We start from the raw sequence: 26,620 nt of genomic DNA, 5'->3' as shown, positions 1-26,620 counted from the left end.
ATGGATGGATGTTTGTTTGAAGGTATCTTCAAAACGGTTCAATGGATCTCTATGAAATTTGGCTTAAATATAGAACATAGTCTTGAAGAACACATAGGCTACTTAAATATTTTTTTAATTCCACGAGAACGAAGTCGCAGGCGACAGCTAGTTTAAAAACGGTGAAATGTTTATCGAAATTGATTTGTAAAACATATAACTGAATATAATTAATTAAACGAAAGAGTGAAAGCCAATTATTTTAATTTTATTTATTTAATTTTATTAATTAATATATTTAAGTCGATTAAGGATAAAGTACGACATTAAAATGTGTAGTTTCGACGATAACTTAAGTTTTATTTGACAATGAAACTTAAATTATTGTCTCACAGCATGTTTATTCAAAAGAGAAATTTTAATTTATTCAAAAACGAAATTAATTAGTGTATCCAAGCTGGTGCACTACTATAGATATAATTCACACTGATAACGTGTTTTCTAGGCCACGTGCTTTATTTCACCTTATTCAAGTTACTGGAAGAATTTGAATTTAAATCAATCGATACGCTTTTATGAATATTTTGATCTTAATTTTTTGTTTAAATCACGATAAGAAAAACCCATATTTTATCCTTTTTTTTATTTTATTTTGCTTATATGAAAGCATATACAACTACGGGTTGGTATGGTTACAAAAAGGACGAATAGATTTGTTGGTATCCGAACTATCTCCGGACATTAGTACAAATGAGTCGGAGTTCGCCAGTTAATGAGAGCGATGTCGGAGCGTCTCTACTCCGACAAATACGGATCGTGTCGGCCGGGTCGTCACTTGTCCGCCATTTTTCACACGTTACCGACTAAGCCGAGGCGAGGGTGTGACCCCGCGTATTTGTTACCTTTCTTCAAGTTTTTTTTAGGATTGTCGACACACGTTTATCTTACTTTGACAATATGGACCTCGTAAGCTTTGATTACTTTACTGAAAAGCGTATGTGTATTTTATCCGGAGAGTTTGATAACCTTGAAACGATTGTCTTTAACTCTGTTGCTTTCAATTATTACAGTTCTCTGGCTTGTAATTTTGTCTTAAACATATCTCTGAGTTATCGAACTAGCAACATTGGCCATTGAGTGCCACTGGGTTCCACGAGTGTCAATAACATGATAGATCCCAGCTGTCACACCGCGCAGTGGCATTGGCAAGGCATCAATCACCTCGCGGCTGACTGATGCGGCGACACTCGATTCATAAAGGTATTCATTTAACTCCGCGCATTGACGTTGATTGATATTTAAGTACGATATCGAAGCGATGTACCGCGTAATTATCGACTGGCCTCGATACCTAGCCATATCAGCTGATGACCGACGCGCCGCGTGTTTACTAGTCACTCATTTAAAGAAACATAAACTGAAATGCATTTGAGCAATCTATTGACGTTAAATGGACGTTGTTGTTAAAATGTTTTCCGATTACGTATTCCACAAAAAACAAACGACAATGATGATATTCTTCTAATTTTGAAACAAACGACTGTATTGAAAACTGTGGCTTTACTTAACTTTCAACCCTAAATCATCTTTATTATGGTTGACTATTGTTTGGACTTTACAACTTTTACTAGATATTGTAGAAGTTCCTTAAAAAAAATTAAGATTAGAATATTGCGATTTCCGTTTAGCTATCAAATTAGGTTTAAGATAAAAAGAAATTTATGATTGATTGTTTTGACAAATTATTGCGTTGTACAACGTAAATGTGATAAGTTTACGATAAAATATATTGCCAACAGGATACGAGTATGTAAAATCGAGTCCGGACATCTCACACGCGACTTTAATCTTTATATGAAATTAGATTAAAATCAAATTTGCATAAACTAAAATTCACAAATGTATTTAACGTGTTCACCACCGTAGGTCCAACTAATTGTTTCATGGCACGTCTTTATTAAGTCGACATAGGCCGAATGGTGCATGCTAATTTAGTCTTATGACAAAGTAAATACGTACCGGATTGGCGTGCACCGAATTGTAATCTGCAAGAGTTCTTGCTTCGCACTTCATAGCAAATTCAGCTGACCGTGTCGTGGTAATTAAATCATCTGTTAAGAGATATAATATTATCGCGGGGCCCAAGTTCAGTTTTTGTATGCATTCGCCATAACGTGAAAACGACGACAAAAACCTACCAAAGGGACTTGAGTAAGGCTTCTTTATTTCAAGGCTTAACTTCAAACTTTTTATGTTTTGACTACGTTGCTTGTTTAGTTAAAAAAAAACTTATTGTTAACTCGATCGTCATACTTTTTCATGGTTCTGTAGGAAATAAATAATCACGTACCGCGTATTACAAGAGAGATAATAGAAAACAAGTGCTTTTAGATTTCAGATTCTAAACTCTTACCGTCATTGCCCGTGTGTATCTATTTTATAAGACTTTTTCCAGTCTGTAGGGGTATGGAGCGTAGTTGGCTCAGGGGTTAAGCATCTGACTTGTAATCTGTAGGTCCTTTGTTCGAATCCCGCCACGCACCTATATGTTTTTCGATATGCGATTTACATATCTGTCGTTCTTCAAAGATATGTGTGAATTCAACCAACCCCTACTGGGCCAGTGTGGTTGACTAAGGGCTATTGTCCCCTTGGAGTAGGCTCCTAGCCTCAGATGAAGTGAATTCAACGATATGAGTGAATGTCTGTCGGGGATGTGTACCAGTAGATCATTGTAACTTTATAAATTATCAACTTTAGCGACATTTCAGTAGCACGTGTCCGCCTAAACGCTGCAATAGTGAGTGAAATTTGTAAAGTGTAGTTCCTGCAGTGAACAGTCCTCCGCGCAACGCCGACACGCCGCCGGTCGCGTCTGACAGCTACTAATGGATAACTTGTTGCGCCGAATGTCACCCCCCGCGCCCAGCTCCTGCCCTCACTCAACCTTATCTACTACAAAAAATCATCCCTTATACTGGGTATCACAAAAAACATTATTAAGTTGCCTAAACGTTAACTGTCCTATTTAATTTAACAAATTTAATATCAGTGAAGGTTTTGATCAGCGTACAGTTACCTATTAGAACAGGTATTAACGCAATTTTACTTAGAATGTAACAAAATTTCTCATAATGTACATATCACTTTTATAACAAATGTCCCGTCTCGTCCATTACTTGTTGCATATTATCATCGTGACTTTCAGCAACAGCGTGTTACTGTCCTTACAGCGTGTTAGTGTAGTATTTGTGATTGTAGCATATTTGAACTGGCAGAAATTGATGTCGCTCGGACGACGTGTTTAATGTCACGTCGCCTGTTTACTCATGAAAATGAATGAATTAATCAAATCAATAGACATTCACTGACTATGAAGCTAAATACTTTACGGCGAACACAATGACATTTAGACACTAGCATTTTAGGGATTCCTTCTAGAAGCCACATTTCCAACAAAATTAATCGTCACTTCGTTTGTGTCACAGTTAATATTTTTTTATTTTTAGGTGTTCTTCGAGATCTAATTCATTCGTATACAAATTTATTTTATGTTATTTAGGTTATGTTAAATTAGTAAAGTTTAACTAAGGGTCACAGCTCGTAATAATTAAAGTAAATCAGCTTGATAAGACCTTAACCTCATTCAATTCTTCACCGACTACGCTGCGCTTAGCTGTCTAATCTACAACACCGGGGCCGGCAGTAAATAGCTTTGAAGCCGAGTCGGCTTTCCAGAGGCGCTATTTCGCGTCACCAATAACTTGAGTCCGGTATCGCGGCTCCTAGCGGCTATCGCGCACACAGGCGCCGCTCGCAACACACTATCTGACGTTTTACGAGCCTACCCCTCCCCTTCCTTCTTAGCGCTCCCCCTCTCCTTGTCAATTATAATGCGACATCGGCCCCGTGGGTTTGATTTTGATTATAAAAGCTAGATCTAAGTGCTCAGGCCCACCTCTACTGCACCGATAACTTCGAACATCCTGTAGTTTATTTACTTTTAACATTCAGTTCCTTCTAAGAGCTCCACTAGCCATTCTTATGACTGAGTTTTCTTAATTTATAATAATAATTGTGTAAAAAACATCCTTGATTGCAAGGCATCAACTTTGTACAGAGAGAAACTCAGGCTAAGGCAATTGGATAAACACCGACAACAATGCCTCGATTGCCTCTCCCTGCAAATATTGCATACATTTGTGTTTCTATTTTTTTGGCATGTTAAAATGAAGTATTTTGTGAACAAGACAGATCGTGTTGGACAACGAAACATGTTTCTGTCTAATGTCCCAAGTACCTCATAAGTAAATTATCATCTGAATCTACACATGAAGCGCTAATTAAAAACACAAATCAATTTTGGGGCTCGTAAATTAAGTGTCACAATCAATCACGGAATTAATTATGAGGGTAGGTTAAAAGCTCGCATATTGAGTCTCGGGTACGAACCGGTAAGAACTGGTATAAACCGGTCCGAGGGCAAGATAAGCAGCTCGCGTTGCAGGACAAATTCGACAAACATCAGATCCTCCAATTAGGCGTTACTCGCCAGATTTATGGTTGTCCGGGAGTGGCGTGCTAAGGGTGGATTTATTAGCAGTCGGTCCGGAGCAGGGACGGACTGATAGCGATGTAGTCCGGGTACTGTCTCAGCACAATCATTGACTCCGTAAGGAAGACAAAGAATTGGCATTTAGACAATATTTTATTCTTTGTCGACACGAGGGGTTGAGAATGATTTTTATAGTTTTGACATTAATTTTGGAATGGTTTTGTATTTGTGAATACGTTTAATGTTCACTTTATTAAAAGTACTTATTTAGAAGAGTCACAGACATACATAATTAGTTTGTAAATAGTATCCATTATATTGTCGTATATATCGTAAATAACATGGGCGTGCGTCTTGTGTCTGACGTCCGAGCAATTGACCTCTTCTTCAACACCATCCTGCCCTCAGTTCCCACTAAAGACATTCTGCCATGCATACTTGTACGTATCTATCTATAGTATGTAATTATTGTAAAAACAACATCGAGAACATTCCTCAACATAAGGAAATAACATCGCGATTATTTGCTTATGTTCGTAATATTATAACACCAGTTTTTGTAGATGCTTTGAATCCACTGAAAGTGCTCCAGTTGTAATAATTCAACGACATACTCGTAGATTGCGAACATTAAATAGATTGTTAAAGACAAAATAATGATAACATGTTATGTTTGTTTTAAAATACGCAGCGTTTTATCGTGCGGTAGATAGTGGACAGGATTAACGTTACCATCTGCCTGGTGATTGATCATTTGATAACTGAATGTTAGCGATTACTGGATCCACAGATAACTTTAACTACGAAGCTTAGAAATTATTACAAACTAGTAATTTTGCGGCGGACGACTGCAACCGCATTCATCTTGATAAAGCTCACGGTTGAGCGAAAGGTGCCCGCGCTATCGACGGACCTATTTACGCTGTTCCACTAAGATCAAGATTTATAAGTTTTATTATGTTTCGTTAGCGTCGCTCGTCCGTATCGACAGATCGATGCTTTATCGACAGTAATCGAATATTATATCGATTTCACGGCGAATTCTGGTGAAATTAAGGCATTGTTTCGGTGTTTGGAAATCGTCGAGTCAGCGCACTTTGTTCGCGGGTCTATTGTGACGAGGCTCCATCGGTCCCGGACGGCACATCTGATTACGTCGCCGGGCAAACGCTCATGCCGAGGTCCGCCGTCACTCGGGACTCAAGCCATCGCGATAACACCGAGAGTCATTTGAATACTGACTGGTGCTATTGGCTTGGTGTCAGGAACACGCGCTCTTTTCCTTTGATCGGACTCGAATGCGTGCGTTGCTGCGGGGCCAGTGTTGCCCCGGGCGCTGCATTCGGCGCATCTTTTGCGGGCGGACGATTGACGCGATGCGTTTTAATCAATTAGCGAGCGGGAACGCGGTTCACGAGCCAGTGGGCAGTGAAACGAGCGCCCACCGCGGTGCACAGTTTTCGGTCGCGCTCTCCGATTTCAGTGACGTTTTTTCGGCCGCTTTTCGGATGATAACTTCATAATCGGAGCGAAAGTCGCCGCGGTTTCTCTTTTTGTGTTTACGGGTCGCGGATTCCCTCTCGGAGTCTTCACGCTCCGGGGATTAGCTTAAACTTGATACTCGACGAGGGATTGACGGTTCCCCGGAACGTCGCGCAACTCGACTGGAAGGAAGGACTCAATTCTACTGTAGCCTTACAACCTTGAACGTTTTCGTCGAGAGTTTCCAAGGAAACCAGTGTACTACATTGGCCATTTACTATTTTTTTTCTCTTATTCATAAATTGCATCGCCATAAACAACGTATTTTTTACATTAACATTAACATTGTTTAATAGGATTTATAACGTATCTCTTTGTATTTACAAGTAAAAAGTGTTTAATAACGTTACACCGGTGCATGTCAGCCGCCTTTGAATACTAATAGATGGCGTCGATAGCCGGCGGTCACTCACGCATCGATCACACGTTAACCTCGCTCGCGATGCGCCACTTTCGGCGTGATTTTATCCATTGTTATCGGCACTACACCGAGTTGCAGTGACTGATGTGGTATAAAAAGTTAATTGTTATCAATTCGTATATTTGATAAACTACAAATGCATTTACACGTTTGCTGACCATATTTAACACCTGTGATCGTGTATTTCACAAAAAAGGTTCTCTGACTCCTAGTTTTTTCTTGTCCACAGAAGAACCACCGGCTACCAGTCCCGATAGCGGCGTGAAGGAGCGTGGGGAGCAGCGGGAGGGGGGCGGCCCTTCTCGGGGCGCCTCCCCCGCTTCCCGCGCTTCCCCCGATACACCTGCGACGCCCGCGACTCCCGCGACGCCCGCGCCCGACGACATCGAGCACAGCATCCCCGCTAGCCTCATACAGGACCCTAACGCTGACAGGTGGGTACAAGGTTAACTCAGTGACCGAAAACATGACCTCTACAATGAAAACTACTACCATGAATCAATCAGCTCTAGCCGTGGGCGTTGTTGCAAGTCAACAAATAGGCAAAAACGTTTCCTTGGAGAAGAGTTTTCTTTGAATCTTACTTTTTTAAATTACAATTATAAATGCAAAGGTTTGGATGGATGGATGTTTGTTTATACGTGTCTTCAAATCTCAATGAAATTTATCACAGCAACAGTCAACGCATAGGTTTCTTTTAGTAAGTTTCTTTTCCGTTAAATTTCGCTATATCCTATTCCCCGTGTTTCTTAAGAGACAGTTTAGTTAAGAAACAAGATGTCGCATCAAACCATCAATTTCCAGAGTAACGTTCAATGATCTCATTCACACACGAAGCTTCTACTTGCAGCAGAGAGCGGCCACATTTTTTAGGAGCCGTCTAAATTGTTCCAATCTTCGACGGCAGATATCTTTTGGATGTCGTCCAAGTCGCTCCGTTAGCGCTCGAGCCTTCGAATTCGAGTCATATTTTGAGTGGTACGAGCTCTTGCCGGTTATAGCTCCTGACGTGTTGGTTACTGCAAACGAGATCTGAACTTTATGCAAAACGGAACGCTTCATTTACACTACTTCTCTGATGAAATTTCACGAAAGACCATATAGTTCATCAGTTAGATATCTTAGCTCTTACACTACAAGTTTGAAGCTGATAAAAGCCTATATTGAAATTGAGTTTTTTTTTTTAATTTGTTTTTTTTTTATGGATATATTAATGGTTTCAGCACCCTATTAAGGTTTTTTTTACGCTCGCAAATGTTATATCTTAGATCACTATTAGGCGAGTTCGTAACAGTATCGCGGAGTCATATTGTCTCCTCACCGGTGGTCTGGCGTCACTCCGCGGCGGCTCTAACGATGCCATTGTTTCCGATGATCAGTTGTCGACTGCTGTCCACGCCACCGCTCCTCATACCACCGACCACTGCTGACCCGCCTCATAATCTTTATCACAACTACTTAAGAACTATAATCGATTAAACTAAAGACAATACACAGTTGGATATGTTAAGGTAACGAATGAACATGATCGTGACAGCAATGGACGATTGCGGCGGTAAAAGCGGTCGAGTATTTTTCTTGTGACAATCAATTTTAGTTTAATAACTGTGATCAAGTATTTCATTCGAGAATCTATAGAAACAATGCAATAGCTTCGATTGATTTATACAGATAATATAACGCCAGATAACGTACCGACAAAGCATAAATCACTTTATTATTCACGAGTTTTTATCTATAACGGTAAATACTCGTTTTTGGTATATTGGCTACGCTTTATGGACGTTTTTGAATCACTCTTTATTTTAACGTTCTACAGGTGAAACGAATCTGTAATGAAATGGATAATCAAATAGAAATTAAAAAAAAAACATCTTATTAACTGCTATCGAATTGTATGAAAAGAAATGAAAGTAACCCAGATTTCTCATTATTAATATTGATAAAACGTTGCGATTAAAAATAATATAATTTTAGATAGTTTTTTTTTCTGTTGTATGTCGCAGATATTTTTGTCAATGGCTTTAATTAAAAAAGCAGATGACTTCTTACATTTCTGAAAAAAAAAATCAATTTTAACGAATTTAAATTTCATTAAAATAATTAGATGCAGTAGACCTACTACATAGTTATAAGAACAAAAATATTTAATGAACAATTTCGTGACGAATTGTTTAACAAAACATTTGTTTGACTCTGGAATGTTTATAGTCTCTTTTTATTTGACATCGTCCACCACTTGAGCTCACATCACTCCAATGAAAGTGTCACCTCTAAGTTAATTTATATTGTTTGATAGTTCTACGGTTCAACGTGTACTTTTGTTTCGATCACTATTGAAACAGTTGTGCTCTATGTCTCTGGTTTGACAAACTTTCATAGCTGTCGAATACATAAAGTTAGAAGTTTCGATACGAGAAAAAAACAAACAGGAGCATTTGTATTTAATTATGATAATGGCCGCATATAAATTTTAATATCGATTAAGAGTAAAATCAATATTTCAAAGACTATAAAATTTCCAGACAGGTCCGAGTCCGTCATAACGAAATCATTTCTGACTCATTAATTAGTGGATATCGAAATGATTTCTAAATATAAAAAACATCGACTTTATCGACATCCGGTGTAAGAAAGGTAATGCGTCTTAGATGTTAGGTGGAGATGAAATTCGTCCTTATTTTGTATTCTTTGTTGTAAAAATTGTTATTGTGGAGACGGCAAATGGTACATTTGTGTTGGCCGAGCGTTCCGTGTTCCATCACTGTCAATTAGTGGCAGAGAAGAGACGTCATCAATCATAAACATCCTCCGCAGCTCCGCAGACGTCCTCAGGGCATATTGTTTACAATTCTGATTTACACACAGTTTATCATACAGCTTACATATTATCCGCAGCTGAACGTTACCAACTCTATAATTTATCAGAGAGATATTTAATTACTTGGGAATTACGTCTAAAATCTGTCATTTTGTAAATTTTTGCTTTTGTGTAAAAAAATATCGTTGCATTTAATCTTACTAATGTTATAAATGCGAATGTTTGGATGGATGGATATTTGTTTGTAAGTACATCTCTCCGGAACGGCTGCATGGATCTTGATGAAAGGCACTAATGTAGAACATAGTCTGGAAGAACACATACGCTAATATTTTTTTTTTTAATTCCGCGCGGACGTAGTCGCGGGCGTCAGCTAGTATCTTTTATTTTAAAGCGGCGTGGCGATATTCATGGTTGATTTAGCATTGTCAGAATATACGAGTAAGTGTAAAGCTCATGATATAGATTTTTCCGACTTATTGAATGTCTAAAATGTCCTATAAAGCATTAGAAATATAAAAAAAAAAACAAAATTCTATTATTCTTACAAATCCAGTCATTAGATACGGATTCTATTTAATTATTAAAATATGTCAATTAATTAAAACAAAACAAATAAATAAAATTGTTTATTAGAAATTAAGTGTTTTCGATGTGTAATTTATTACTTTGAATATACATATCTGGTTGATGAATAAAATGTTTGAAATGAGGTCGACGTGCAGACGACGTTTTTATTTACACAAATTAAAATATTATTTTCAATGTGGTCATTAATGTGTTTTATTGCTAACATGTCAAATGTTGAACAATTTTTAAATTCATTTGTTATTTATTATTATTTTAATGTCGTATGCGATTGTAATTTCTACGTAAGATAGTTATTAGGTCTAAACGTGATACTAGACTTGCAAATTATGCATTCTAATATTTGAAAAACACATACAACAGAATTATTACTCATCTTACGAATATGAAAATAATACATCTTTTAATTCATATAGCGCTTTGAATTATGATTGACACGTATATATTTTTTTTAAAGTTTTAAACTACATTTTGTTACGCGTTTGAGTAGTGTTTTATTTTCAATGTCGTGTAGAGTACTGGGGTAAATAAGTAGAGATAACAACAGTATCACATAAAAAGCAGTGATTAATAGACCCGCACTCCTCTAATGTAGAGAGGAAGCAATTAATATCTGCCGATTCTGACGGGCACTTAAAATGTATGCTGATTCCTAAATACGTCCTTCTGTCAGATCTTGATCGCTGTTTTAAATTTAAATTATGTTTTATATTGTTAGTAGATTATTTGTTACGATATTCAATTTAAGAGGAATTAATAAAAAAATTAGTTTGTCTCTTGTGCTCTTCTTTATTTATAAAAATTCTTTTAGGAATATTGCGGTTAGAGGTTGTTCACAACTGTTATAAAATTAATAATAACTTTGTTTACTTAATACAAATGTATTATTTTCGTTTTATTTTTTTGTTGTCTCATAATCTGCATAGAATATTCAAAGAAGTAATTAGATTGCAAATATAAAGATAATCCTATTGGTTAGAGAAGTCTTCAGTGAGTGGTGTCAGGTGAGTCAGTAGTCAGTAATCGCTCCGCTGTCGGCTCTCGGCTGTCGGCTGTCGGCTGTCGGGCTGTCAACGGGGCGATCGCACTCGTCAGCTCGTCACTGCACGTCCTCGCGCATCGCACGCACGCTGCATCACGCAGCGTACCACCCCTCACAACACAACTCCATCAGTTGTCTCGTTTCTTCGCCCTGATTCGTCCGCCCCACCTGCAGGCGTCCCGCTCGCGCGGAGGGCGTGCGGGGAGAGGGCGCTGCGGGCGGGTCGTAAATCACACGGCGTCTCATTCCACGCGGGACCGCCGCAGCTGCCGCATGCCCGCACTCCCTGTCCGACCGGCATCGCGGCGCGTCTTACGCGACTTGTTTACTTCTAGCCAGTTTTGGGAAGTCACTTGTTCTATTGTAAAATAGTGTTCAGTATTGTAATAGTGTTGTTACATGGATCCGAGACACTTCGAAATAACTCAGTGTGGAGTACTTTGAGAAAATTTCGTCCAAAATGATTGTCGAAGCCGACCACGTGAGGTAGGATCTTGTGTTTGGTTTTTTTTTTCAGTGTTTTCTTTTAAGATTTTATTAATTAGTTTTATTCGATATTGTTTTGAATTATTTGTTTTTGAACGTTAAATTTAGTTTATCGTAAAAAAAGAAAAACATGCATCTTTGTTTTCGTTCTTATTTTGACAATACTTTATAATGTTTTACATTTATCATCTACCATAAAATATTTGAACTAATTTAAATTTATAACAGCTAAGGTGATCAGCAGCAAAAATAATTATTCTATTTGATAAAAGTTACATTTTAAAAAAGAATTTTGTTACAACACGATAAATTGTACAAAAAATAATTTTTCTTCTCAACAGATTGCATTAAATAAATTGTGAATTAAAACAAATTGTCCATTTAAATTTTCGAAAAGATGACTTCTGTTAAAATTTGATCTTTCATTAAAAACAAATAGATATAGAAAAAAACTATTGAAACCAGTACCTAACTTATATTAACTATTTTGTTAAACATTGACCTTGTATTAAAAATAATTACTACGTTTAATAATATTATATACAAAAATATCATCAACCTGTTCACTTTAAACAGTGGTTCTGTTTAACAAATAAACGTCTGTTAGAATAATTAATTATTGTTGGGTCGCTACAATATATGCTATCGAAATTTATGTGTGTCAGTCATATATAATGAATTCTGTGGAGCAAATAATTTGAAAAAAATTTGTTAGTATAATTATGCCGATAGCTTGAATGTTGGTAGCAAATATATCCATCCACTGTTTAATATGTCGTCGAAGTAAACATGTCAGAGGTCTCGGTGTCTAATATTATTTTATATTAATCAATCTTAAAAGTAATTTGCATCAAATGTTAAAAATATACATACTAGTATACCTTTCGTTGTTGGATTATAAAAGAAAGCTATGTGCTCCTATTGCATGGATGGCGAACCATATGCACTCGTGCTATAAATGTCACGAGACAATATTTTGGCACGTCACTGAAAATATAGTCAATTTTTTGATGGCACGTTAAATATATTAAAGGATTCTATAGAATAATGATACGTAAAGGTTCGCCATCCCTGACCTATCGTTAAATGTTCGAACATTTCTTAAAGAGTATATTCACGCAAACATCGTAGACTGTTCACGTCTTGTAATAAAATTTAAATAGAAATCGACATTGAAACAATTTGATTCCATTTAGACTGCATTTTTTAAGTAGGCATTTATTTGCGTATTTTTATGAACTTTTAACCGTTTGTTGTAGAAAAAAACTATTATTATTGATATTCTTACAAATATAATATATAAAGTTATATTATTAATACCCGTGTTTAAAGAAGTTAGTTACCATAAAATGATATCAAATTTTGTTGTCGACAGGGAGAGTCCAAGATGTTTATCGCGGGAGTCTTCGGGCGCGCCGAGGTGTCCCTCCAACGACTCTGTGTACTCGGGGCGCAGTGCCGCCGGACTGGGCCTGCCCGCGGCGCTCACCGCCGCCCTACCCGCTGCCCTGCCCGCCGCGCTGCTGCCCCCGCATTCGGCCGCCGTCGCCGCCTACTTAGGTGCAGCGGCCGCCGCGGCGCAGCAGCGCCTGCTCATGTCCTGCCAAGAGGACCTCGACTCGGACCGCGCCGACGCCGTGCTCGACTTCAGCACCAAGCGCGGTGAGTCCCCGCATGACGACGATGACGAGGACGTCGTTAATCTCAGCAAGACTCACGAGAATGGACCACTCGACCTCTCCGTTGGCACCAGGAAACGCGGGCCCGACGACTCTCCCTCTCCCGTCCCGACGAGAAAGAGCTCCAGGTCCGAATTCAAGCCCGCGCCGTTGCCCTGGTCGACGCCGGTGGCGCCGCACCTGCCCTACTTTGCGGCGGCGGTTGCGGCCGCCAGCTTATCACCGAAGGGCGGCGTTCCCGCAGAGTGGAACGGAAAATTAAAACACGGAACGCCGACACCTAGCGATGCGACCAAAGCCTTAGAAAAGATGAGCGAGCTGAGCAGACTGGGCGGTGAGGAACTATTCAGATCCGTTCAGAACGCGGCGCTGGGCGCTGGACTGACGCCGAACGCGGCCGCGCGCCACTCCGCTTGGCAGTCGCACTGGCTCAACAAGGGCGCCGATCAGACCAAGGACGTTCTCAAATGCGTCTGGTGCAAGAAGAGCTTTAATTCCCTCGCAGATCTCACCGTTCACATGAAGGAAGCGAAACACTGCGGCGTCAATGTGCCGGTGCCGCCTGCGACCGGCGCGCCCTTGCCGCCCTCATTGCAGCCACCCACCAGCTCGCCCTCTACGCCCTCGCACAACTCCTCCTCGTCCAGCGGCTCCTCGAAGCCAAATCACAGCGATCTTAACATGCTCATCAAGGAAAACATGCCGATACCTAGGAAATTAGTCCGCGGGCAGGACGTTTGGCTAGGAAAAGGCGCTGAGCAGACAAGACAAATTTTGAAATGCATGTGGTGTGCCGAAAGTTTCCGCTCCCTCGCCGAAATGACGAGTCACATGCAGCGCACGCAGCACTATACGAATATCATATCTCAGGAACAAATAATCTCGTGGAAGTCGTCCGATGACGGCAAGGGCGGCAACGCCAGCGCGCCCGGCGCCACCAGCGCGGCGCCGCCCGCCACCGGCAACAGCAGCCACGTCAGCGCCGTCTTGACGTGTAAGGTTTGCGACCAAGCATTCAGTTCCCTTAAGGAACTTAGTAATCATATGGTTAAGAATTCGCACTACAAAGAACACATCATGAGGTCCATCACTGAAAGCGGCGGCAGAAGAAGACAAACGAGAGAAAAGAGGAAGAAGTCATTGCCGGTAAGAAAACTTTTGGAGCTCGAGAGGGCACAACACGAGTTTAAAAATGGCGAAGGCAATGGCGTCCCGATGGGTAAGCCCATTCGCGACTTCGGGGCAGGCAGTCGAATTACCTGCGAGAAATGCGGTGATAAAATCGAAACTGCAGTGTTTGTCGAGCATATAAGGCAATGTATCGGTGCCCCAATGTCCAACAACCAAAGGAATTTCCTTAAAAGCGCACTGATGTCGAACAACATAATACCGCCCGACGTGCCCGGCCACGTGACGCCGACCGGCCGCGATGGCCGCAAGAGCATCAACGAGGAACTACCGTCGCCCGGCTCCGCCCATCACCGCTCCCCTTCCTCTGTGAATGATTCCTCCCCAAGTTCCAAAGACCCGAACGCAAGCAACGACAAAAGCTCGTCGCCTTCAGTTTTAAATGCCATTGAGCAGTTAATCGAAAAGAGTTTCGACACTCGTTCGCGGCATTCCGTTCCTGGCATGCCCGGAGCCGCCTCCCATGCGCCCATCGGCTCCAGTATTCTTAAGCGACTAGGCATAGACGAGAGCGTAGACTACACGAAGCCCCTAGTGGACCCGCAGACAATGAGTATGTTAAGAAGTTATCACCACCAACAAGGCTACGGCCGGCGCGAGCGCAGCGGCAGCGAGTCCAGCTCGATGTCGGAGCGCGGGGGTAGCAGGGTTGAGTCTCTGACACCCGATAGAAAGTTAGACGCATATCATATGACACCCCGAACGACACCCGATACGCGCGGCTCCCAAACGCCAGCGTCCGAGGATCGTCCGACCGAAGTTCGCATAAAGAAGGAAGTTCCGGACGAGGACGAACGAGAAAACGGCGTCGATCTCAGTAGTCAATCGGTTCGTGTCAAAACCGAGGTAGAGGAAGAGGAAGATACCCCGAGGCCCGGCAGCTCAGCGGAGGAGGACGTGAAGCCGACGATCCCGAAACGCGAGAGCGAGGGCCCCAGCCCAGCGGCCAGTCCTCACAGCCCCGCCAGCGACCGCTCCGGCCCCACGCCGGGCTCCGACCGCAAGCCGCCTTCAAGCTTGGGTGCACTGTCGTCGATGTTTGATAATTTAGCGGGCGGCGGGTCCAGCGAGCCTAGCTCGTCCCGTCGTAGTGGTAGCCACCCCCTGGCGGCGCTGCAGAAGCTGTGCGACAAGACGGAGAGTAATCCATCGCGCGCGCCCCCTCCGGCGCCCTCGCCCGCGGGTCCGCCCAGCATCCTCACTTTCAGCTGGGCGTGCAACGACGCCGTGGTCACAGATTCCATTATGAAGTGCGCCCTGTGCGATACTCCTTTCATTTCCAAGGGCGCGTATCGGCACCATCTGTCCAAAATGCATTTCGTGAAAGACGGCGCCTTACCGGAGCCGGTGCCCGTGAAAGCCACGCCGGCGGCCGGCTCGCCCGGCGCCCACAAGGGCGGAGGGTCCAGCGCCGCCTCGCCTCAGGATCCGCGCAGTCCCTCGCAGCCCTTTGACGAGAGTCCGCACTCCAAGTTCTTGAAGTACACGGAGCTCGCGAAGCAGCTCTCGAGCAAGTACGTGTAGGGCCGGCCGCGCGCCCACCTCGTGATCGCACCATATCCGCTACCTTAAACCTTGCTAGGTGTAGGTCGCCGCGGCGACGCTAAGTATTTCGAAACTCTTTGCCAATTTAATTATTTTAGGTAATCGTTAGAGTTCACCGCATAGTTCGGTTAGTGTAATTACGATTAGCGACATAAGTATACGCCAAACGTCTTACGTTCGTCTAGGTATAAGAGAATATTTTGAAAACGTTGCCTTTTGGTGAGTGGGGTGGTTCCGAGCGTACGCGCCCCGCGCCTCGCGCCGGCCGCGGCTTATCTTCCACATTACGTCGTAATTCCATTTCGATAATTGTAAATATAAGTCGCAATAAGTCTTAAAGTTTGATTCGATCTCTTTGTAAATGTATATTCTTTTCTGCTGTCTCGCCGCGTGACGTGAGGGCACTCACTTCTCGCTGTCGGATAATAAATTGTTGCAATATAATATTTTTGTGTTACTTAATTTGATGTTTGTAAATCGGAGTTAGGCTTAGCGTCCTCGGTTCGTTCGTTGTTTGTATATTTTGAAGGCGCGCGGCCGGCTGTAATCTCGGAGATTCAATCTCAGTGGGCTGGGAGAGCCGCGCGCGATCGCGGCTCGATATTAACGCAATATAACAATCTCCTTAGTGTAAATTTCGCTCTAGACCCCCATATGCTCTCCCCGCGAGATTGCTATTTATTATTTAGTGATAAGTACCTACGTAAGTTTAGGCCACCTCTCTGTGAACACTTGTATACCATTGCCCTGGCGCCGGCGCTGTCCGGCGCTGTGAGCCGAACTGTACTAAATAAAGAAATCGTGATAGTGTGTTATACAATATTGATTTGTTTAAAAGGACGACTACATTCGTATACGGTTAGGGATGTTCAAATGTAACGAGAGAATTCTTCCAATTTGACAACAAGATATACGAGTTGTATATACGGTACTTGCGAGTGAAAAACTCTTTTATATTTAATAAAAATATTGTAAACTGTCTAAAGTAAGTTGCAGAAGATATCAATCGGTTCTTTGCGGTCGCCGACTCGTAACATGACCGTCACTCACTGTTCATATATTGTTTTATTTTTCGTTAAAATTATTCTACAACAATTCTGTAATACTTTGTTTTGTTTACGAATGTACTTTGAGATATATTTTGTACATAACTGTACCTGTAATGTACAGTCATGTTACGATCGCGCTTCGCAACAGTGATGTTCAGAATCGATTATCATTTTAAAGATAATTAAACAAAACATACGACAAATATAATGTATACGCTAACTCTGATGAGAGATTTTTGCTCATTCATTAACGAAAAAAAAAAATGGTGTTGAAATATTGATTTTACCAAATTAAATAATCTTATTTAATATTTTATGTTGTATTTCAAAATGCAATTAAAAGCTCAAAGAAATATATATGTTAAATACTTTAATCGGTCTCTTTTATTTAATACTTCCCATTTACACCAGATATTAAAAACACAACATACTTTTAAGAAATGAAGTGGGTTTTCACTCACGAATAAGCTGTACATAAACATTTTTTACCCTGCATTTTTTCAAAGACAGAAGAAATGTCCAGATGTTTCGTCAGTGAAAATCCACGCTAAAAACATTATATCGTGTCAATAGAACGGAACTAGTATGACCTAGGACTGAGATGATGCTGCCAACAACTCCACCAACTGCTGGCGTCTTCAGCTTGCATTAATTTCTTCCTTCTATAATAGAATTTCAACTAAATAACTAGAAAAAAACCTATTGAAACATTAAGAGTACATTTAAAAACTTTCAACATACGAGTACATATTTAATCAAATTAGGTTCTTTTAACATTCTTCTAAACCCATCCCAAGACTAATTTCGTATGTATTGATATAAACTCAAATTAGGTAAAACTTAAAACAGTGCTTGCAGCGCCATCTGTTATCCCATCATGCATCCTAACTGCAGATATTTTTTGTAGATCTACGTTTCATATAAAAGATTTTTTATAAACGACTAGAAATTTTTAAAAACCGTAAAACCCGACTGACATGTTCTAATGGACTAAATATGGCGCATCTATTGTCCACATTGTTAAAGCAAAGATATTAAATTTTAAAGCAAAGGGATCCCCAAACTATTTTGGACAAGTGACCCCTTTTCCAAAACGAACTGTTACCTCAAACCCTCAAGGCCAAATTACCTACTTTTAAGATCAATTATTATTATTTTTTTTTCATTCTCACTTAGGTCAATAGAAGACAGAGTGAGAATTAGAAATAGCAATAATAGTTTATGGGATTTTGATGTCGAATGTCATGATTGAGTTTTAATTTTTATTTTTTAATTGACCGTTGATTTCTAAGACCAAAATATCTGTATAAAAATATCGTCATCCTTGCATTATCTTTAACAAAACAGGGACATAAATATTTTTTAACGAGGTTTTTGGTCATAGAAACCCGCGGTTAGTAATAAACGTTATCTGTCGTTGTCACATTACGACGCAAGCGTTGATTGATTGGTAATATTTAGCTAATAACGCGTTCTATTAGCCGTTGATAAGGAATCAATACGAGAACGACCTTCTTTGGTATAGATAAACTTCACAACAATAGGACGCTCTTTCCTAATCAAGAAGGTCGACGTCCTGATTAAAAAGTATGAACCATATATAACTTCAAACTTTCGTGGTTTTTACTAATATAATGTTCGTAAGACTGGACAGCAACCGACTTCGAGTACGCGCACAAATGTGGACACAGTGAGTGTAGTTTGTCAACAAACAAAAATAACATCGAGTGCGGACTTAATATGCAGTGAGAACGCGGACAGTGGTAGTGGTCGCCGAATCAGGAAGAAGGTAGACCGATACGGCTATCTTTAACATTTTTTACACTACCGCACAACACCAGTCAACCCGTGAACATGGCGCATGCAACTGTGCCGAAATATCGGGAGCTCAAACAGCCTAATCGTGGTAAGAATCCCGTTTCTTACGAACATTATATAAGTATGAACCAAATTAAACCAATGCTGGTCAAAAATAACACATTGACCATAGTAAAAAAAAATACATTTGAAAGACGGTTATAAAACATAAGAGTTATCTTTCTTCTGTATAAGTATTCTTTCATTCAAGCTTGTAACCCAGAGTGGTAGGCAGTGATGATAGAATCCTTTGCAAGAAATGTTTACTTTTAATATTACCTATACATGCCGATTTTCGATATTCGTATTCTGCAATACTTTTTATATTTAATTTCAATAACAAATATTATTTTCCTTATTGTTGTTTATTTTATTTATCGCTTTAACGACAAGAATCTTTGTTGCCAGTAGAGTGTACAATCTCCGCCAACTCTAAAATAAAGCCAACGTTTAGAGATCAGTGAGCGAGACGTCTCAACTCTTAGCGAACCTCACCTCAATCACGGTAATGTTGTCATTTGTATCTGTTTGCGACAAACAGGTCTGCGACGAAATAAGTGCTTACGAGTCCATTGCTTATTTTCCTAGCTGTACGGTTTTGATCGTAACAGAAAAGCAGCAATGGATAACGAAAGAGGTTAGTAAATAGGTGACAGACGACACGTCAGTCAAACGGTCGAAAGTTCAATGTTTGTAAAATTTAGAGAACATAGGGAAGTAAATTCGGATCGAAAGTGTTTGGATAATACATAAAAACGTCAAGGAACTTTATGGCTGATGTTTTGTGATTATCGACCGCTAAAAAATATCTAGGTAGGAAGGACAGATCTCCCCTCTATTAATGATAGTTGCCCCCTTCTAGACTAAGCCTTGATCATTGGCTGACGACGACCATGCACTAAAGAAGATAAAATTTAAATTTTAGAATTCTAGATATTTTTTACATTATACTAAGCCCGTATTCATAGTTACATAAACTTCAGATACGTATTTGACCTTGAAACTTAGAATATGAGGGTAGACTTACAATTAGCATAATTCAATCGTTTAGCTCATATGACGTAGATAGGAGTCAAGTTTGCCAATGTCATTGTCATTTGATCTCTTTGCAAATCAAAACAAGTTAATGAATTTAAAAAAAAAGTGATAATTTTTTGTGACGTTTGTTTGCCATTTCTCGTCCGTATGTTCTCTCTCCTCGTCTCGACTAAGACAAACTCTGCGGCGCTGTCTGTCTCTACATCTAATAATGGCGCTAATTAAAATGACGTTTTGTTTGATGTCATCAAATTAATGTAGGCCACAGCCGCGGGCCCTCAGCAATGGCCTCGCCCTCTTGATGGATAGTTTGATTAACAACCTTCATAATATTTGTTGTGGAAAATGGAAGGGTTTTGTTTTTATTAATTATGGCTCGTTAGCAAATATAATTGGTCTATCAAATTGTAAAGTCGATATACAATACAGACCTCAAATCATACTTATATTATAAACTAGCTTTTACCCGCGACTCCGTCCGCGCGGAATAAAAAATAGAAAACGGGGTAAAAATTATCCTATGTCCGTTTCCTGGTTCTAAGCTACCTGCCCACCAATTTTCAGTCAAATCGATTCAGCCGTTCTTGAGTTATAAATAGTGTAACTAACACGACTTTCTTTTATATGTATAGATGCGAAAGTTTGGATTAATGCATGCTTGTTACTACAGTACATGTTTCCATAGCGGCTTAACGGATCTCGATCAAATTTGATACAGATGTAGAATAAAGTCTGGAAAGACACATAGGATACTAAGTTTTTTTTAATGCCTCGCGGACGATGTCGCGGGTAAAAGCTAATTATTAATCTTCTCCGATGCAAAAATGTGAGATTGTTTTTCGTAGTTTTGTCTCTTAAATAGCCATTTGTAGATTTCGTATACAAAATATTAATTGTTGGATTACGTGAATTAACTTAAAAACATGTTTTTACGTGATAACATTTTTATAAGATAAATTGACGAAAATAAAAAAATATATATCTACGATTAATGATGGACGATTTAGCGAAAATTCATTCAGATAACAGTTATAAATACATTTGTTATCTGTAAGCCGAAATCCGGTATGAATTGCAATAAAAAAAAGATTCACGTAAATACAGCCCTGGTGAAACCTTCTAAATAGGTGATTACGTTGAAATATAAACGAAGGAAGTGATTCCGACAAAAGCCTGCTTGAGACTTCAATGGTAAGTACAAGTCGGAGGACTATCGGGCTGAGTGATGGCTCGCCATCGCCGTGACCCCACTGCTCTGTAAATACATAGATTTGGATCACACAATCAATGATTTACTTTGAGGTCGCCGTAATAAGTGGATTGATGTTCAAAGAGACCTGTCATTTGTCAGTGACCCGCGCCAGGGGGACGGACTCGGAATATTATTTTACATGTCTGCTATAAGTTACCTTTACTTAATTTTAATTACTTTGTTATAGATCTCTTTTGAATTATCTCTTTTGAATAGAACTCTTTTGAATTATTTCTTTATAAATCTAAAGTTAACAGTGATCTCAGTGTCGATGCGGGACGATTAATTAACATTAGAAGTGTTGCCAGTTAGCTAGCAGGCAATGAGTACGCCAGGTGGTCAGTGGCAGTTTATTCCACGTTTAAATGATTACCATCTATCACACTAATGGTGTCGGTTCAAATCCCAGATGCACTGCCCCCGCCCCCGCCCCCGCCCCCGCCCCACACCGCCGTCACCATTTATCATAAACTTCATATACCACTTTCAATAATGCACTATAAGATTTTATTTGATATTTATTTTTGCTAAACTCATTTAGAACATATGTAAAGAAAATATGTAATTAAAAACTCTTAATAAAAGTTTTTAAATATAAAATGACTGCCATTCTCAGTTGTCAAATTGGTTTGACAGCTGTCAAGATTGCTTAATATTAATTTTGTTTTTTTATTTTAAAAACAATATTTCATACTTTGTAGAGTCCACTGTTCGAATTTTAATTAGTTACTTTATCGATAAAAATATTGATTAATTCATAGCTTAAAAAAATACGTTACACATTTAAATTTAACGAAAATTTAATATTATTTACACACGCCCAAAATTATACATCATGTCAAGACGACTTCCTTGCGCATATGTTCCACTCGTCAATTACGTATGACGGAAGGACCCGGCGTCCACCGGGCGGGGGGCGTTGGGGCCGCGGGGGGCGATACAGACCCGCTCCAGATATATTCCCGTCCATCAATCCCGAGTGACGTTGACGGGTCGGGATAGCGTGCAAGTGCCGCCGGGTATTTTAGACCAGTGCAGGTATGACGGATTGCACATACTATATCCTTTCGCTGTAACTTGAGGTGATATCTTGACGGTTATATATACATATATTACGTTAAAGTGTATATTGTATATTGTAGGTTTTTTATTGCATCATTATGAGATAATGTACAATTTTTTTACTATTTGAAATAAAATGCACAGGTGTATTTAATTATTGTTAACTATATAGAAACTGAATTCAGTATATTATGTATTGATATAAAAATGAAATATTTTTATCTATTTGCAAGGCAGCTGCAACGTTGTGAAATACGACACTTCTATTTCTGTCTGCTGATGATTGATCAGTGATTGACGGCTGACAGCCGATTACAGATCGACTCGTATGATTTATTTCTATTGCTATAGCAACGTTAAATAAAATTATATCTTATACCAATCGTTATAAATATCATTTTTCTTCGTAGATTCTGAAAAAAAGAAAGAAAGAAAGAATTCATTATAAATTTTGAAATACACTTTGAATCAATATATTGTTTTTTATGTATTAATTCAAGTTGCCCCGATGTAGTTTGAAATAACAGAAGTATTCAACAAGGTATTTATTATTTGTACATTCAGAGACATTACGATGTATTAAACGACAAAATTAATATGGTTTTTTAAAGCCTGGATTAACGTCGACATGTAAAAAGGTTCCTTCGGTTTTCAAATTTAAATAATATGCAAATTACAATAATTGTGAGTTGCCATTATTTACATCGGAGCCATTGATTATCTGACATGGATGTCAAGTGGCACATCATACAGCAGTCGTCACTGCAGTGCTGCCGGCTGACGCCAGTGATTGACAACTTCGATGAGAGGTATACGACGTGAACAGACACTTGTGTCATACTGAAATTGTTTGAGAGCTCTTTTAGTATTTGCAAAGCATATGCGTTCACTTTATGTTGATGTCCGCTACTCCGCAACAAGTTGGCTAACACGTTGTCAGTTTTTTTTTATTGTAAACAATTGTAATTTTGTTGCCGTAAATATGATGAAATAATATAACATCTATAACAATAAAAAAATCTATACTTAATTTGGAAACTCTAGTATCTTTATACTTCAATTCAATTGTCTATTATAAAATAGTTAATAACCACACCTCTTTAAAACAATATTCATGAAGGTCTAATTTACAGCACGCCATTTAATTGATTAGCTGCCTACCCTAGTCGTCGCGGAGACACGGCGTGCGGCGACCTTACGTGTACTACGGGTTGGCGGGGAGGGGGGCGTCGCGGAAACCCCTGAAATATGAGTTGGCCAGTCGCCGGTTACAGTGATTGATGTCCACTGACTGACGTGTGCACGGAACGGGGTGTGTTTCACTGTGGAGCAAGTCACAGGAGATAGCGTGTAACTCAAGGTCACCGTATAATGTTACTTCAAAGAATTATTATAGTAATTGTGTGCTCATTGTTATTCAAAATATTTGAGTAGTGAGATTTTGCTTTATAAAATAGGTAGATATTATAGCTTTTACTTGTATGACCTGTAATTTATATATTACCAATAAAATTGTAATTGTAATTGTAATTGAATTATAAATTGTTACAGACTTTTAAAATTTAGACGAATTTTTTATCGATCATTAGCAAAATTTTGGTACTTATAACTTTATATGACCATTTGCTTTAGCAAAAACATATCTTTTTTAATTTCAAACCTACAAAATGTTTTACTCGATATACATATGTAGTTACATTTCGGAAATATGTCAACATTTGCTAGTGCCGGAAACTTTTTATCATGTGTTTAAACTTAAAATTGTAATTAAAAATCTGTCACCATCTATAATAATTCTATCACCATCATCACCATTACCTCACCTTCCTTATCCCACTGTATGAGAGATAAGCATCCCAGGTTTCTATTCTCCAGGTCGATCTCTCAGTCGTCACTTACTAATTAATCATACAATTTATCTAATCCTAATTTATTAAGTTAGGTCAGATTTTTAACACTATAACGCTTCCGCGTTTCACTTGTGCCATTGTCAATAGTTAGAGTGTGTCATGAGCGAGGTAAACACACCGCTATTACCGAGCACCCGGCGTCGCCTGGACTTTTAACACGGTACTTACTGAGGGGGCTGTGTTTGGACTACGTAATGTACTATCGGACATAATACTTTGTGCAGTTTAGTTACAGTAGTTGTAACTGGACTAATATTAAAAAGGGGCCAATATTATCTTATCTTTTTAACCTGATATGTTAAATAAAATATAGCCGTCACTTTTGTTGAAAGGTTTATAAATTAATGAAACATTTAAAGTAAAATAAAACCGTAAATTTTAATTTGATGAATAAGATTTTATGCATTATTTTGTTGATTTAAAACTTTAGGTTAAAATCTTCTTTTGTTATTAACTGTTTAATTTAACAATGTTTAGTATATTGACACATATATGAATTCTCAAAACTTAACAACTTGTCATAGGTTTAAGAGTTGTAACACTTTGGCTGTCAGCCCAACGTCCATAACTGTAGGGTATTAGTCTTTGTATACTGAGTTCACGTGAAGCATCGTCCTCTGTGACAACGCCGACACACATGACAACACTTGAAGCATTAATTGCAAGCAAGTTAATCGATTGGCTCCCACGAATGCTCTGTACGGTCGACCTCAAAGTTGGCCAAGTAATTGTGTGCACTGCGCAGGCGATTATCGTCGTTATGCGAACACGTTACTATCGAGAATGGTGTGAAGACTTGTGGTGGTCGGTCCATGCGCCGGTTGGAGCAGCAGCGCGTTTTAACGACAGTTTTTGTAGTCGCCGGAGCGCCACTTGGGCTTATTAAGCGAGCATCGCCTACGAACGGCTACGCCCTTCGTCGCCGTTAGAATAACGTGGATATGACTATGAACTTTTAAATTATACCAAAAATTACAAAACACAATTTGATAATTCTGTTATCTTATCATCCACAAGGATTTTAAGCAGTTCTTTACTAAAATGATCATGCAATTTCATATAGATATAATTTTAACAATGTTAAACTTTTCAATGTTTCCTTATAACATAGTTGAAGTAGGTACTCATGTTTATATTTTAAATTATTTTAATAATATGAGTTGAAAAATAATATATGTATACTAAAATTCCAATATTTGAATTATATTTTGGACATACATGCAAACCAAATGAGTAGAAAATTTAAAAGTAGTATCCATACAATTCTCACCTACCGCTGTTAGTCCCGCGAGATTATGGAGCTGGTGGTTTTGACAATTGATTTATGTCTGTCACGTCTCGTCACGGCGGCGGCGGCGCGCGCGCAGCTGCGGCACCCCCGCACCCACCCCCGCGCAGTCCCGCCTGCGCCCTCCGCCGCCCGCATACCGCGCCCCGATCTCCTCGAATTCGAGAACGAATAACGATCAAAGAGTATGTCTTTTAGAGACACGATAAAAATTTTGGTTACTAATCTGTCGAAGCACACTATGTAAATTACGTTTAAATCTTAATAACTTAATTGATTGGAGTACTATTACATTGTTAATTACTGTGACAATAATCTGTTATATAAATATTTATGTACAACGCAATAATAGTGTCTAGTAATAGTAGTAGTAATAGTGCGTAGTAAAGGTGTGTCTCATTCTAGAATAGAATAATTAAGAACCGAAAATATGTAGACTTCAGGCTGAGCCAGGCCTTCTTCAAAGCTATAAGAGTGGTAGACGTTAACAACATCTGTTGTGTGAATTGACCGGTTCGCTTGGTGCAATACCACGACCACACAGACGACTGGCGTGAAGTGGAAGCAATCCCGCGTACTGTCTGATGAGTGTGCTTATCGAAGGCCTTATTTTATTCTTCATTCCACATTTTTCTTATAAGAAAGGATGGGGGAAGTAAATTTGACGAAGGAGGGGACGGATAGAAAGGGAAATATACTCTTCTATCCGCACTCGGTCGATTAAAGGTAAGCAACAGATTTACAATTGCAATTGTCTACGGGTAGCGGTCGCTTCGTTGGTTTGTTAGTTGGCACAGATGTAGAAGTCAGGAAGAATACATAGGCTACTTACTAAGTTTTTTTTAATTCCGCACGGACGGAGTTGCAGTCGACAGCTAGTGATTTATAAAATAAATATATGGGTTTATTCATCTGTTTCAGTAATTCAAGCAGATGAAAAAAACGAATGTACCTACATTACCTATAAAAACGGAAATATTAAACAAATCGTTGATATCAAAAATAATGTTTACTAAAGTTGATTTAATATATCAGTGGTTGGTAACTATATTGATTATTCATACGTAATCCATCAATCATGAGTTAACACTTTATATATCACATTACCCATTTCAGTTTAGGTATATTCCAACACATGTGACCAAGTATTACATAGTACTAAATCTAAAGTGAACTGTTTCTACGTTTAACTTTCAAATTTTTACCATTTCGTTTAACCACGCATTCTTTCCTAACTTAATTTTGCATTAAAAACACTTCACTTGTAAGTTTCTTTAATTATGTGTTCAATCGTTTTATTGTTGTTATTTAACAGATT

The 26,620-nt window shown here is 39.2% G+C and overlaps 1 protein-coding gene across 3 annotated transcripts in view; it reads left to right on the top strand.

The window, feature by feature from the left end:
- LOC106716297 (protein tiptop) overlaps positions 1-17,158 on the top strand; it is a 219,135-nt gene extending 201,977 nt beyond the window's left edge. For 2 of the 3 annotated variants that reach the window (XM_014509793.2, XM_014509791.2), the window contains exons 4-5: positions 6,727-6,931; positions 12,810-17,158. In XM_014509793.2, the coding sequence (XP_014365279.2) occupies positions 6,727-6,931; positions 12,810-15,825 (3,221 nt within the window). In that variant the 3' untranslated portion in view covers positions 15,826-17,158. Of the gene's footprint in view, positions 1-6,726; positions 6,932-11,190; positions 11,435-12,809 lie in introns of those variants that run through there. The other variant, XM_014509794.2, reaches the window with a different exon arrangement.
- Positions 17,159-26,620: the final 9,462 nt, after the last annotated feature.

The sequence above is a fragment of the Papilio machaon genome, chromosome 4, assembly GCF_912999745.1.
Source record: "Papilio machaon chromosome 4, ilPapMach1.1, whole genome shotgun sequence".
Lineage (NCBI taxonomy): Eukaryota > Metazoa > Arthropoda > Insecta > Lepidoptera > Papilionidae > Papilio > Papilio machaon.
Note: the sequence above shows the minus strand (reverse complement) of the source record. Positions and strands in the feature narration are given on the sequence as shown.